Source organism: Phocoena sinus, chromosome 10, assembly GCF_008692025.1.
Source record: "Phocoena sinus isolate mPhoSin1 chromosome 10, mPhoSin1.pri, whole genome shotgun sequence".
Lineage (NCBI taxonomy): Eukaryota > Metazoa > Chordata > Mammalia > Artiodactyla > Phocoenidae > Phocoena > Phocoena sinus.
The window spans coordinates 18,084,895-18,099,678 of record NC_045772.1 but is presented as its reverse complement, the minus strand read 5'-3'; the positions used below and the strand labels follow the sequence as shown (position 1 = coordinate 18,099,678).

The 14,784-nt window shown below is 37.0% G+C and overlaps 1 protein-coding gene across 5 annotated transcripts in view; it reads left to right on the top strand.

Moving 5' to 3' along the window:
* The window catches only part of HCFC2 (host cell factor C2), a 47,235-nt gene that overhangs the window by 18,245 nt on the left and 14,206 nt on the right, over positions 1-14,784 (top strand). For all 5 annotated transcript variants that reach the window (XR_004351627.1, XM_032644271.1, XM_032644270.1 and 2 more), the window contains exons 8-10: positions 1,139-1,306; positions 1,846-1,898; positions 12,158-12,335. Coding sequence is in view for 4 of the 5 variants with exons in the window: in XM_032644271.1 (XP_032500162.1) it covers positions 1,139-1,306; positions 1,846-1,898; positions 12,158-12,335 (399 nt within the window). In the remaining variant the exon portion in view is untranslated. The remainder of the gene's footprint in view (positions 1-1,138; positions 1,307-1,845; positions 1,899-12,157; positions 12,336-14,784) is intronic.

Here is a 14,784-nt window from a genome sequence, read left to right as displayed (position 1 = left end):
AGCATAAAAGGAGTCATAGACAATACCTAAACAAAGGAGCATAGCTATATTTCAGTGAAACTTTATTTATAAAAATAGGCAGAGACTGGATCTGGCCCATGAGCCATAGTTTGCTGACCCCTACTCTAAAAGATACAAAGAGATAGATATTAGACTTGTTCTATAAAGATTAAATTATAGTGTATAGATTTCAACTCACTAGAAAAATACATTTTCTTATATAACTGTCCAGAGATGGAGTGTACTGCCTTGGGATTTGTGAGTTCCCTAATTTGATAGGTAAACAAAAAGAAGACAGGGATATTGTAGAAATAATCTTAGGTCCTTTTTTCCAGTTCTAATAGTCTATGATTGTTATTGTTTTAGAAATGTTGGTAATATTTTATTCCAAAATAATTACCTGTTTTGGTTAGTACAAGTTTTTCTTTTTTTTTTTTTGCGGTACACGGGCCTCTCACTGTTGTGGCCTCTCCCACTGTGGAGCAAAGGCTCCGGACACGCAGGCTCAGCGGCTGTGGCTCAGCGGCCGTGGCTCATGGGCCCAGCCACTCCGCGGCATGTGGGACCTTCCCGGACTGGGGCGCGAACCTGTGTCCCCTGCATCAGCAGGCGGACTCTCAACCACTGCGCCACCAGGGAAGCCCTGGTTAGTACAAGTTTTGATAAGGTATTAACTTCAAAGAAGTTACTTCAAAGAAGTTTTTCCAAAATATCATGTCCAAATCATTTTTGTTAACATTAACAGTATTTCTGACATGTATGCTGTTGGCTCAAAATTGGGTCATAAAATTAAAAACTTACCAAGAAGGTAAAATAGCATAGCTGTAACTATAAAGTACTTGGTTTTTCCCCACACGTCTAGGATTAAATATTTTTTTAAATTTGATGACTCAGCTTGGAACTAAATTATTTTGTTTATAGATTTATTCATATAAGGAATTAGATAAATAAAATCAGAACTCCAAATTATTTTCATTTGACCTACTATAGCTATGTTTATCTGAGTAAATTTTTTCCTTTTAGTAAACAGATGAAATGTTCATTGCTGATGTTTTCAGAGCTCCAGGTCCACAAGCTATATAGGCAAACTATTGATACATTTGAAACTTTAATACATAATACCAATATTGTTCTTTAGAGAAACCACCGGCACCATCACAAGTACAACTGATCAAAGCCACTACCAACTCTTTTCATGTCAAATGGGATGAAGTGCCTACAGTTGAAGGCTATCTTTTGCAGTTGAATACAGACTTGCCGTACCAAGCTGTGTCATCAGATTCTTCAGCAACACCAAATATGCAAGGTAACATAATTTTCACACTTAAAGCGTGTATGCTCATATGCTTCACGAAAAAGAGATAGTGTAGAAAAGCCTGTGATTAGACCTGGTTTAAGAAATTTTATTCTATGATGTTTCCTGCCTGAAAAATATGTTTCAACTCTGAAGCTTGACTGTATTACCATTATGGTGTAGTAGAACACATAGGCATGTAGGGTAGAATGTTTTTTCTGGAGTTCATTTTGATGTACTTTCTTAATCTGACATGCTACTTGACTTCAGGAGATGGTTTTAATTAGTTTTCATAAATATTTCAGCTTCTTTCAAAAGTATTTTTAACTAACAGGCACTTGGAAGGAAAGTAAAAGCAAATTTAATTTTATATGTTCTTCCAAAAAGGATTTCAGTCAACTATTAAGCAGACTATTAAGAAAACAGGTAAACTTTGATAAATATACAACTTTTTAAACCTTTAATATGTAACTTTTAAAAATATTTGATTGTAATGTATTTTCTTGAAGCTAATTTAGAGCATATCAGTCTGAACTTTCCCATTCCTACAGGAGTCAGGATGGACCCACACAGACAAGGCAGTAATAGCATCATTCCTAACAGTGTAAGTTGAAAAAATTTATACAGTAAATGAATGTTTATGGTTACAGTCCCAATTTTTATTAATATTTTTAGCATATTACCCTAGGACAGGGGTTCTGAACCGTGGCTACACATCACAATCACCTCCGAGATTAAAAAACAAACAAATAAACACAGATTCCCATGCCTTTCCCCAGATCTAGTGAAGCAGAATCTTAAAACGATGCCCAGATAACTCTGTTTTTAAGGAAAGCTCCATATATCATTGTGACAGTAGCCTGAATTAAAAACCCCTGGCCAAGAGATTGAAGTCTCATTACACATAGTATCAGAGGCTAATACAAACACACACACTATATATACATATATATATACACACACACACACACACATATATGTATATATGTGTGTGTGTGTATATTTATATATATGTATATATATATGTTAGGTTTTTTTTTTTTTTTTTAATTTAGGTGGTACTACAAGGTTTATAATGAAGAGCAAGTTTCCTGCTCTGCTCCTAATTGCCCTTGATCCTGCCTCTAGAAACAACTACTTTCAAATATTTTAGCTCTCTTCTGGTATCTACCTTTGTGCTTTTAAATAAAACGCTTGCGCTGCCACTTCTTGACTTCCTAGTTTTAGGTCAATTGTCTTTAGTAATGGAAGATGAAGATTTTATGATCTCTTAAAATATTGCCATTTCCTCCCCTTCGTCTTCCCACATCCTTTAAATATGTTTAGTTGAACCATTATTTGATATTTACATTGTGATGATGACATATTCATAGGTGAGCCATGTAGTGTGCTGTGAACATTGTTCCTTCTTCATGTAATTTTTTGTTTTTCTTGGCATTATTAACTGCCTCACTTTTTCATTTGCTTGGTTTTCTTCTTGCCTATCATTAATTAATATTCAGATTATCCAATAAAATAATAAAACTCCTCTCAAAATATTCAAACATATAAGGTAGTCTCTTTTTTCTTTCTTCACCACCCCCTGCCCCCGGAGCCATTCCTCCCAGGGCCTCTGTCTTGATGCTCTAGTCTGTACTAATTCTTCTCTAAGTCTGCTACTCAGCTGTCAGATTAGAACTTCCATTTGTTTCATTTTGGAAGTTTCTTTTACCTCTTTTCTGTGTTAGAGTCCATGTTTCTTGATCTCATTTCATTCTTTCTTGGTATTCTCCAGTAGTTTCCTGAGAAAGTGTTTATGAAAGGTAAACTTTGAGATCTTACATATGTGAAAATGCCTTTTCTCTGTTCACATTTGATTGGTAGCTTGGCTGCGTTATAAATAGAATTCTATATTGGAAATGTTTTCCTTAGAAATGGTAAGGCATTTTCCTACTGTCTTTTAGCATTCAGTGTTGCTGTTAAGAAGTCTGTTGCAACTCGGATTCCTGATCGTTTATGTGTGACCTAATTTTTTTTGTTTAAATCCCCAGTTCTCTGAAATTTCAACAGTGATGTACCTTAGAGTGTGTGTCTTTGCTTCATTCACCGTACTGTGCAGTCAGTGGGCCGCGTCATTCTGGAAACTCATGGCTTTCATTACTGATTATTTCCTCCTTCCACATTCTCTTTCTCTTTTTTGGAAACTCCTGTTAATTGAATGATGGTCCTCCTGAACTAATCCTCTGATTTTACTTTTTACTTTCTATTTTCTATTTTTCCTCTGTCCTGCTTTCTGAAAAGTTTCTTCATTTATGTTATAAATCCTCTATGCAATTTTTAAATATATTCAACCACATATTTAATCTCTAAAAGCGTGCTCTTATTCTTTATTTCTTCTATGACATTTTATTTTTGCTTCATGAATGTAATATTTTCCCTTATCTCTTCAAGAATTATGCTTTTTTTAAAAAAATGGAGTTATATTCTGCTCTCAACATTATTTCTTTTTTTCAAGCTCCTTTTAAAAAAAATTTGTTTTGGTCTTGGACTTCCATGTTAGAGACTGTTATCAAATGTCTGGTGATGCTTGGCTATCTTTTCATGTTTAAGTGAAGTGTTAAAAATGAGCTTGGAAGATGTCTTAGTCCATTTGGCCTGCCATAACAAAACACCATAGCCTAGGTGGCTTATAAACAATAGACATTTATTTCCTGCATTTCTGGAGGCTGGAAGTCTGAGATCAGGGTGCCTGCATGGTAGAGTTCTGGTGAGGAGCCTCTTTAGGGTTGCCGACTGCTGACTTCTCATTGTATCCTCACATGGTGGAAGGGACAATGGATCTTTCTTGGGCCACTTTTTTTTTTTTTTTAACATCTTTATTGGAGTATAATTGCTTTACATTGTTCTGTTAGTTGCTGCTGTATAACAAAGTGAATCAGCTATACATATACATATATCCCCATATCCCCTCCCTCTTGTGTCTCCCTCCCACTGTCCCTATCCCACCCCTCTAGGTGGTCACAAAGCACCTGAGCTGATCTCCCTGTGCTATGCGGCTCCTTCCTACTAGCTATCTGTTTTACATTTGGTAGTGTATATATGTCAATTCCATTCTCTCACTTCGTCTCAGCTTATGCTTCCCCCTCCCCGTGTCCTCAGGTCCGTTCTCTACGTCTGCGTCTTCATTCCAGTCCTGCCCCTAGCTTCTTCAGAACCTTTTTTTTTTTAGATTCCGTATATATGTGTTAGCATACAATATTTGTTTTTCTCTTTCTGACACAGACTCTAGCTCCATCCACCTCACTACAAATAACTCAATTTTGTTTCTTTTTATAGCTGAGTAATATCCCATTGTATATACGTGCCACATCTTTATCCATTCGTCTGTCGATGGACACTTAGGTTGCTTCCATGTCCTTGCTATTGTAAATAGTGCTGCAATGAACATTTTGCTCCATGACTGTTTTTGAATTATAGTTTTCTCAGGGTATATGCCCAGTAGTGGGATTGCTGGGTTTTATGGTAGTTCTATTTTTAGTTTTTTAAGGAACCTCCATACTGTTCTCCATAGTGGCTGTATCAATTTATATTACTACCAACAGTGCAAGAGGGTTCCCTTTTCTCCACACCCTCTCCAGCATTTATTGTTTGTAGATTTTTTGATGATGGCCTTTCTGACCAGTGTGAGGTGATACCTCATTGTAGTTTTGATTTGCATTTCTCTAATGATTAGTGATGTTGAGCATCCTTTCATGTGTTTGTTGGCAATCTGTATATTTTCTTTGGAGAAATGTTTGTTTAGGTCTTCTGCCCAGTTTTCGATTTGGTTGTTTGTTTTTTTGATATTGAGCTACACGAGCTGCTTGTATATTTTGGAGATTAATCCTTTGTCAGTTGCTTAGTTGGAAAATATTTTCTCCCATTCTGAGGGTTTTCTTTTCATCTTGTTTATGGTTTCCTTTGCTGTGCAAAAGCTTTTAAGTTTCATTAGGTCCCATTTGTTTATTTTTGTTTTTATTTCCATTACTCTAGGAGGTGGATCAAAAAAGATCTTGCTAAAAAAAAAAAAAAAAAAAAAAAAAGATCTTGCTGTGATTTACATCAAAGAGTGTTCTTCCTATGTTTTCCTCTAAGAGTTTTATAGTGTCCAGTCTTACATTTAGTTCTCAAATCCATTTTGAGTTTATTTTTGTGTATGGTGTTAGGGAGTGTTCTAATTTCATTCTTTTACATGTAGCTGTCCAGTTTTCCCAGCACCAGTTACTGAAGAGACTGTTTTTTCTCCATTGTATATCCTTGTCTCCTTTGTCATAGATTAGTTGACCATAGGTGGGTGAGTTTATCTCTGGGCTTCCTATCCTGTTCCATTGATCTATATTTCTGCTTTTGTGCCAGTACCATACTGTCTTGATTACTGTAGCTTTGAGTATAGTCTGAAGTCAGGGAGCCTGCTTCCTCCAGCTCTGTTTTTCTTTCTCAAGATTACTTTGGCTATTCAGAGTTTTTTGTGTTTCCATACAAATTGTGAAATTTTTGGTTCTAGTTCTGTGAAAAATGCCAGTGGTAGTTTGATAGGGATTGCATTGAATCTGTAGATTGCTTTGGGTAGTATAGTCATTTTCACAGTGTTCTTTCTTCCAATCTAAGAACATGGTGTATCTTTCCATCTGTTTGTATCATCTTTGATTTCTTTCATCCATGTCTTATAGTTTTCTGCATAAAGGTCTTTTGTCTCTTTAGGTAGGTTTATTCATAGGTATTTTATTCTTTTTGTTGCAATGGTAAATGGGAGTGTTTTCTTAATTTCTCTTTCAGATTTTTCATCATTAAGGTATAGGAATGCAAGAGATTTCTGTGCATTAATTTTGTATCCTGCTACTTTACCAAATTCATTGATTAGCTCTAGTAGTTTTCTGGTAGCATCTTTAGGATTCTCTATGTATGGTATCACGTCGTCTGCAAACAGTGACAGTATTACTTCTTCTTTTCCGACTTGGATTCCTTTTGTTTCTTTTTTTTTTTTTTTTGCGGTACGCGGGCCTCTCACTGTTGTGGTCTCTCCCGTTGCGGAGCACAGGCTCAGCGGCCATGACTCACGGGCCCAGCCGCTCCGCAGCATGTGGGATCTTCCCAGACCGGGGCACGAACCCGTGTCCCCTGCATCAGCAGGCGGACTCTCAACCACTGCGCCACCAGGGAAGCCCCCTTTTGTTTCTTTTGCATCTCTGATTGCTGTGGCTAAAACTTCCAAAACTATATTGAATAATAGTGGTGAGAGTGGACAACCTTGTCTTCTTCCTGATCTCAGTGGAAATGGTTTCAGTTTTTCACCATTGAGAGCGATGTTGGCTGTGGGTTTGTCAGATATGACCTTTATTATGTTTAGGTAAGTTCCCTCTATGCCTACTTCCCGGAGAGTTTTTATCATAAATGGGTGTTGAATTTTGTAAAGCTTTCTCTGCATCTATTGAGATGATCATATGGTTTTTCTCCTTCAATTTGTTAATATGGTTTATCACATTGATTGTTTTGCGTATATTGAAGAATCCTTGCATTCCTGGAATAAACCCCACTTGATCATGGGGTATGATCCTTTTAATGTGCTGTTGGATTCTGTTTGCTAGTATTTTGTTGAGGAATTTTGCATCTATGTTCATAAGTGATATTGGCCTGTAGTTTTCTTTCTTTGTGACATCTTTGTCTGGTTTTGGTATCAGGGTGGTGGTGACCTCGTAGAATGAGTTTGGGAGTGTTCCTCCCTCTGCTATATTTTGGAAGAGTTTGAGAAGGATGGGTGTTAGCTCTTCTGTAAATGTTTGATAGAATTCACCTGTGAATCCATCTGGACCTGAGTTTTTGTTTGTTGGAAGCTTTTTAATCATAGTTTCAATTTCAGTGCTTGTGATGAGTCTGTTTATATTTTCTGTTTCTTCCTGGTTCAGTCTTGGAAGGTTGTGCTCTTCTAAGAATTTGTCCATTTCTTCCAGGTTGTCCATTTTATTCACATATAGTTGCTTGTAGTAATCTCTTATGATCCTTTGTATTTCTGCACTGTCAGTTGTTACTTCTCCTTTTTCATTTCTAATTCTGTTGATTTGAGTCTTCTCCCTTTTTTTCTTGATGAGTCTGGCTAATGGTTTATCAATTTTTTTTTTTTTTGGCCGGTACGCGGGCCTCTCACTGTTGTGGCCTCTCCCGTTGCGGAGCACAGGCTCCGGACGCGCAGGCTCAGCGGCCATGCCTCACAGGCACAACCGCTCCGCGGCATGTGGGATCTTCCTGGACCAGGGCACGATCCCATGTCCCCTGCATCGGCAGACGGACTCTCAACCACTGTACCACCAGAGAAGCCCTATCAATTTTTTTGATCTTCTCAAAGACCCAGCTTTTAGTTTCATTGATCTTTGATATCATTTCCTTTATTTCTTTTTCATTTGTTTCTGGTCTGATCTTTATGATTTCTTTCCTTCTGCTAACTTTGGGGTTTTTTTGTTCCTTCTCTAATTGCTTTAGGTGTAACGTTACAGTTTATTTGAGATTTTTCTTGTTTCTTGAAGTAGGATCGTATTGCTATATACTTCCCTCTTATAATTCCTTTTGCTGCATCCCATAGGTTTTGGGTCGTCGTGTTTTCATTGTCATTTGTTTCTAGGTATTTTTTGATTTCTTCAGTGATCTCTCGGTTATTTAGTAGCATATTGTTTAGCCTCCATGTGTTTGGATTTTTTAGTTTTTTTTCCTGTAATTGATATCTAGTCTCATAGTGTTGTAGTCAGAAAAGATACTTGATATGATTGCAATTTTCTTAAATTTACCAAGGCTTGATTTGTGACCCAAGATATGATCTATCCTGGAGAATGTTCCATGAGCACTTGAGAAGAAAGTTTATTCTGTTGTTTCTGGATGGAATGTCCTATAAATATCAGTTAAGTCCATCTTGTTTAATGTATCATTTAAAGCTTGTGTTTCCTTATTTATTTTCATTTTGGATGATCTCTCCATTGGTGAAAGTGGGGTGTTAAAGTCCCCTGCTATTATTGTGTTACTGTCAGTTTCCCCTTTTATGGCTGTTAGCATTTGCCTTATGTATTGAGGTGCTCCTATGTTGGGTGCATAAATATTTACAATTATTATATCTTCTTGGATTGATCTGTTGCTCATTATGTAGTGTCCTTCTTTGTCTCTTGTAATAGTCTTTATTTGAAAGTCTATTTTATCTGATATGAGTATTGCTACTCCAGCTTTCTTTTGATTTCCATTTGCATGGAATATCTTTCTTCCATCCCCTCACTTTCAGTCTGTATGTGTCCCTAGGTCTGAAGTGGGTCTCTTGTAGACAGCACATATACGGGTCTTGTTTTTTAATCCATTCAGCCAGCCTGTGTCTTTTGGTTGGAGTGTTTAATCCATTTACATTTAAGGTAATTATCAATGTGTATGTTCCTATTCCCATTTTCTTAATTGTTTTGGGTTTGTTATTGTAGGTCTTTTCCTTCTCTTGTGTTTCCTGCCTAGAGAAGTTCCTTTAGCATTTGCTGTAAAGCTGGTTTGCTAGTGCTGAATTCTTAGCTTTTGCTTGTCTGTAAAGGTTTTATTTCTCCGTCGGATCTGAATGAGATCCTTGCTGGGTAGAGTAATTTTGATTGTAGGTTTTTCTGTTTCATCACTTGAAATATGTCCTGCCGCTCCCTTCTGGCTTGCAGAGTTTCTGCTGAAAGATCAGCTGTTAACCTTATGGGGATTTCCTTGTATGTTATTTGTTGTTTTTCCCTTGCTGCTTTTATTATTTTTTCTTTGTATTTAATTTTTGATATTTTGATTAATATGTGTCTTGGCGTGTTTCTCCTTGGATTTATCCTGTATGGGACACTCTGCACTTCTTGGACTTGATTGACTATTTCCTTTCCCACATTAGGGGAGTTTTCAACTATAATCTCTTCAAATATTTTCTCAGTCCCTTTCTTTTTCTCTTCCTATTCTGGGATCCCTATAAATCGAATGTTGGTGCGTTTAATGTTTTCCCAGAGGTCTGTGAGACTGTCCTGAATTCTTTTCATTCTTTTTTCTTTATTCTGCTCTGCAGTAGTTATTTCCACTGTTTTATCTTCCAGGTCACTTATCCATTCTTCTGCCTCAGTTATTCTGCTATTGGTTCCTTCTAAGGAATTTTTAATTTCATTTATTTTGTTGGTCATCATTGTTTGTTTACTCTTCAGTTCTTCTAGGTCCTTGTTAAACGTTTCTTTTATTTTCTCCATTCTGTTTCCAAGATTTTGGATCATCTTTACTATCATTACTCTGAATTCTTTTTCAGGTAGACGGCCTATTTCCTTTTCATTTGTTAGGTCCGGTGGGTTTTTATTTTGCTCCTTCATCTGCTGTGTATTTCTCTGTCTTCTCATTTTGCTTAACTTACTGTGTTCGGGGTCTCCTTTTCACAGGCTGCAGGTTTGTAGTTCCCATTGTTTTTGGTGTCTGCCCCCAGTGGGTAAGGTTGGTTCAATGGGTTGTGTAGGCTTCCTGGCAGAGGGGACCTGGTGCCTGTGTTTTGGTGGGTGAGGCTCGATCTTGTCTTTCTGGTGGGCATGACCACATCCAATGGTGTGTTTTGGGGTGTCTGTGAACTTAGTATATTAGGCAGCCTCTCTGCTAATGAGTGGGGTTTTGTTCCTGTCTTGCTAGTTGTTTGGCATGGGGTGTCCACCACTGGAGCTTGCTGGTCATTGAGTGGAGCTGGGTCTTAGCGTTGAGACAGAGATCTCTGCAAGATCTCTCGCTGATTGATATTACGTGGGGCCAGGAGGTCTCTGGTGGTCCAGTGTCCTGAACTCATCTCTCCCACCTCCGAGGCTCAGGCCTGCCACCTAGCTGGAGCACCAAGACCCTGTCAGCCACACAGTGTTGGCGTTCACCATCAGGAAAAGGGGGTGCTCATGCACTACTGATCCACTTGTGAATTTTTCAAGTTTTTGTGAAAACAATCTTGCACAATCTGTTTTTAAAAAACCCAACAAAACTCTTGGGCCACTTTTATAAGGCACTAATCACAGCCCAAAGCTACTTCCTAATACCATCACCTTGGGGGTTACGTTTCAACATATAAATTTGTGGGGGACACAGACATGTCAGACCATAGCAGCTCTATGCCTATGGGCATGCTTGATTAGTAGAGCTTAATGAGGGTTTTTGAGTGAGGATCTACAAATATCAGTATCTTATCTTGTGGACCAGTGGGTTTACCCCGAGACTTCTCCAACCTCTTGCTTAATGGCTCTAAGCCTGGCTATCAGTATTCTGGGAGCTTAATGCAGAGAGGGCAGTGTCTTTCTGTTCAGTGTGCAGACTTTCACTTAATCCCCATTTTTAGTATTGGTGCCCCTCCTCCATCCTCACCAGAGGGACTCTGTACCACGGTCCAGAGACTCCCATTTTAATCTTTCTACCTATCTCCCTTCTTCAGTTCGAATGGAGGTGAGGAATCTGTCTGCCTTTGTATGCTGGAAGAGCAGAGCTGGGGCTGCAGACACTTTTTGTATCGTCTTCTATATGATGGTCCTCTGGTGTTCTGCACTCTGCACTTCAGCCTCCAAAGAACGTGATGCCCCCAATTTCCAAGCCTTTCTGGGCTCTTCAGCAAAAACGGTTCACCTCTCAGTGAATTTCCACCTACAGGCTCTTAGCTTTAGCTTTTTCTGCTTTATAAAGGCATACCTCATTTCTTGCACTTTGCTTTACTGTGCTTCCCAGATAGTATAACATGGAGACTTGGTAGTGAAATAAACTTAGAGTCAAATTCTAGCTCTGCTACTTGCTGGGTGCCTGACCCTGGGTGTGTTATTTAAGATCTCTCTGAGTCTCATTTTTTTCCATCTGTAAGCCAGGGGTGATTTTATCCAATTTATAGAATTCTTATGAAGATTAAATGAGATACAGACTTTATAACTATGTAGCACAAGGCCTGTCACATAATATAATGCTCCTTAATGGTTGTGGCTGTCATCATCATCATTTATTAGCAGTAGCACAATCACTATCAATTAGAAGGGAAGTAGAGGGCATATTATGGACAAGTATCCTTAGAGCTATGAGAAATTATAATTGATAATATAGTTATAATTGACATTAAAGGTGGAGACAGAAAAGTAACAAAAAACATGTAACAAAAAAGAGGCAACGATATTGGGGTATTTAAATGAAGCCAGATCACTTTTATGGTTCAGTAGACCTATAATTATTGCTATATAATAACTGATGTTCACATTGATGATTTGAATTATCAAAAGGTTTAAATATGTTTGTTATAGTGTCTTTAAGAAGACAAACAAATGTAATTAGGAAGATTCCTATCTAGAATGTTTAATGGTGAAGAATATTTATATGTATGTATTAAATCTTGAAGCCTATGTGGAAAACTCAGTCATATAGAATAATTCATATGCTTGAAGGTTTCATATAACTGAGATTTTTCTCTTAGGAGTCGTAAAATCTTTAGTGTACATGTCTGATCTTGTTAAGAAAATTTGAATGTTAAATTCAGTATCTTGGATGTTGTCACCTATGTTACATATGTATTTACTTGAATACTAACTACCACTTGTAAAAATGTAGATTTTTTTTTTTTTTCCCTGAAAATGTATTGTTCCTTTTCCCTTCAGAACTGGTCTTTTGAGAATGAATATTAAATGGAAAGAAATTGTTTCCTTAAACTATTATAAAATTTAAAGTATAATCCTGTACAAATTAAGAATATTATTTAAACTGTTTTGTATTTTGGAAAATTTATTTTCAAAACATTTAAGTTGTAAATTATTTTGCTTGTTTTTTACATGTATTTCTATTTAATTGAACATTACTTGCTACAATAAATTATTTTACTTCTTGTAGATCAGTGATACAATGAACAGTGCAAAATCTGAACATACAGCTATGAAAGGAACTTCACTGAAAAACAAACCAGAACTCAAAGCATCAACTGATTCTAATGCCACTTTACATTCATCTTTGGCAACTAACGCTTCTAATCATAACAGTTGTGTGGTGGATATGCTAAGGAAAAATGAAGGTATAAAGATGGCATTCTAAATAAAGCTTAAGATTTTTATAATAATGGTAGAAAATTTTAGAGTCTTTGAAAAAGTAAATGTTATATGGTTTGGATCCATTTTCAAAATATAATATATATCTGCCATATTAACCCTAATTAGAATGATGTCAAGATACCAAGCAAGAACTTACCTGAATAGTAAAGATTAGTTATTAACTATAGAATTTAAATGAGGCGAGCTCTTGTGTACCATTTGAGATTGGCCAGTGTGTTCAGTATCACTGTTCCATTACCCTGTTGTCCTAGCACTTATAACTATCTGCAGTAATTTATTTTGGGCCAGGATTTTGTCTATCTTGTTCACATAAAGTTCTCCAGCACCCAGATTCATGCCTGGTAAATAGTAATCACTTAATAAATAAATAAATATTTGTTTACCAAGTAACTGGATTATCCCCAGAAAGGTAGTTCATTTATGAAACTGTTGATTAGCCCATTGAATTCATGGTACAGCTTGTAATTTGATGATCCTTATATTTTAAAGTATTTAATTTGAATATTCTGATACCATTTGAGATATATTAAGTGTTGCCTCTGATTTCATTGTCTAAAATTACTTTATAAATCTCATTCTGATATATCCCTGACATAGGAATATGTGGTTTTATTTTTAATTTGAAAAAATTACGACCTTAAAGTATTCAAGGAAAATAATTTCCTATAGTTTTTCTAATTTTATTATTTGTGGAAGAGGAGAGCACTTTTGTTTTGTTGATTTTCTGATATAAGGGAATCATTTGGTCAAAATTATAAAAGCTTGGTCTTGGACGTCAGTTTAAATTTCTTTTTTATAGTGATTTTCTGTCTATCATATAAAGAAGTTTATACTCTTGAAAACAAATAGGAGATTTGAGAATCTTAATGTACTCTGAATCCTACTTGTAAGGCAGTTTGGATAAAATTAATATTAGTCAAATGGAGAAACAAGAGTGGTTGTACAATGACAGTGTCTGGCACATAGTAGATATTCAAATATGTGAATGAATGGTTACCCAATTTCAGGTTAACAAGAGGAGACTGGGCTTTTTCTCTGTAGGTTGGAGTAGCTGATACGTTTCTTTCTTTTTTCCTTTTTTTGTATGTTTCAAAAGTGAGTGATATGATTAGTTGTGTTTCTTTTAGTTAATTTATTTAATTAATTTATTTTTGGCTGCGTTGGGTCTTCGTTGCTATACGTGGGCATTCTCTAGTTGCGGCGAGCAGGGGCTACTCTTCATTGCAGTGCGCGGGCTTCTCATTGTGGTGGCTTCTCTTGTTGCAGGGCATGGGCTCTAGGTGCGCAGGCTCAGTACTCGTGGCTCGCGGGCTCTAGAGCACAGGCTCAGTAGTTGTGGCGCATGGGCTTAGTTGCTCCACGGCATGTGGAATCTTCCCAGACCAGGGCTCGAACCCGTGTCCCCTGCATTGGCAGGCGGTTTCTAAACCACTACACCACCAGGGAAGCCCCGCGATTAGTTTTTGTTTTTTATTTTGGAAAGGACTTTCTAGCCTCACCATCAGGAAGAGTTATAATAGGAAATGGTTGGGAGACTCGTTAGGAGGTTCTTTTAGGACTCCAAGAGGTGCATAGAGACTAAAGCAGTGGGTGGGATGGAGAGGAGAGAATACATCAGTTCAGAGACCTTTAGAAAGTAGCACCTATTAGATTTGGAAACTGGTTAGATATGAGAAATAAAAATGAGTTGAACATGGCTCCCAGTTTTCTGGGTTGGACATTCAGTTGTTGATGATACTCTTCATCAAGATAGGAAATAGAGGAGCAAGAACAGATTTGGGCATAAGATAAGTTCAACCTTGAACTTACTGTTTTTGAGGCACTTGAGGAACATATTAGTAAAGATTTCTAATAGGCAGTTGGATACTTAGGTCTGGAGTCTACGAGGCAGTTCTTGGCTAGAAGTATAAATTTAGAAATTAAGAGTATCTAACATGTAAGCTCCACAAGAGCAGGGACCTTGTCTGACTTGTTTACTGCTGGATTCTCAGGACCTGGCACTGCACCTGGGACATGTATTTGAGAGATGTATAATTCGTGAATGGTAGCTAAAACAACAGGAAAATATGCAAGGGGAGAAAAGAAAAGGCTTAGAAACACCTGCATTTAAAGAGTCATTTGAAGAAGAGAAGCCAGCTAAAGAGATTGAAAAGGCATTCCAAGAAGGTTAGGAAAAAAGATTGGTATCATATTTTTTACCTGTATAGGGGCATCACTGTTTATGACTATGCATTTATGATGTATGCATGAGTGAATACAAGTCATAGACAGAAACAGTTTCATAAAAGAGTATGTGGTGAGGATTGTTTACGTTGCAGAGAAGTCAAGTAAATGAAAATAGATAACTATCCCTTAGAAATAAGTATGCCTTGACATTTGTCAGAGCCATTTCATTAGAGTTGTGTGCTTGAT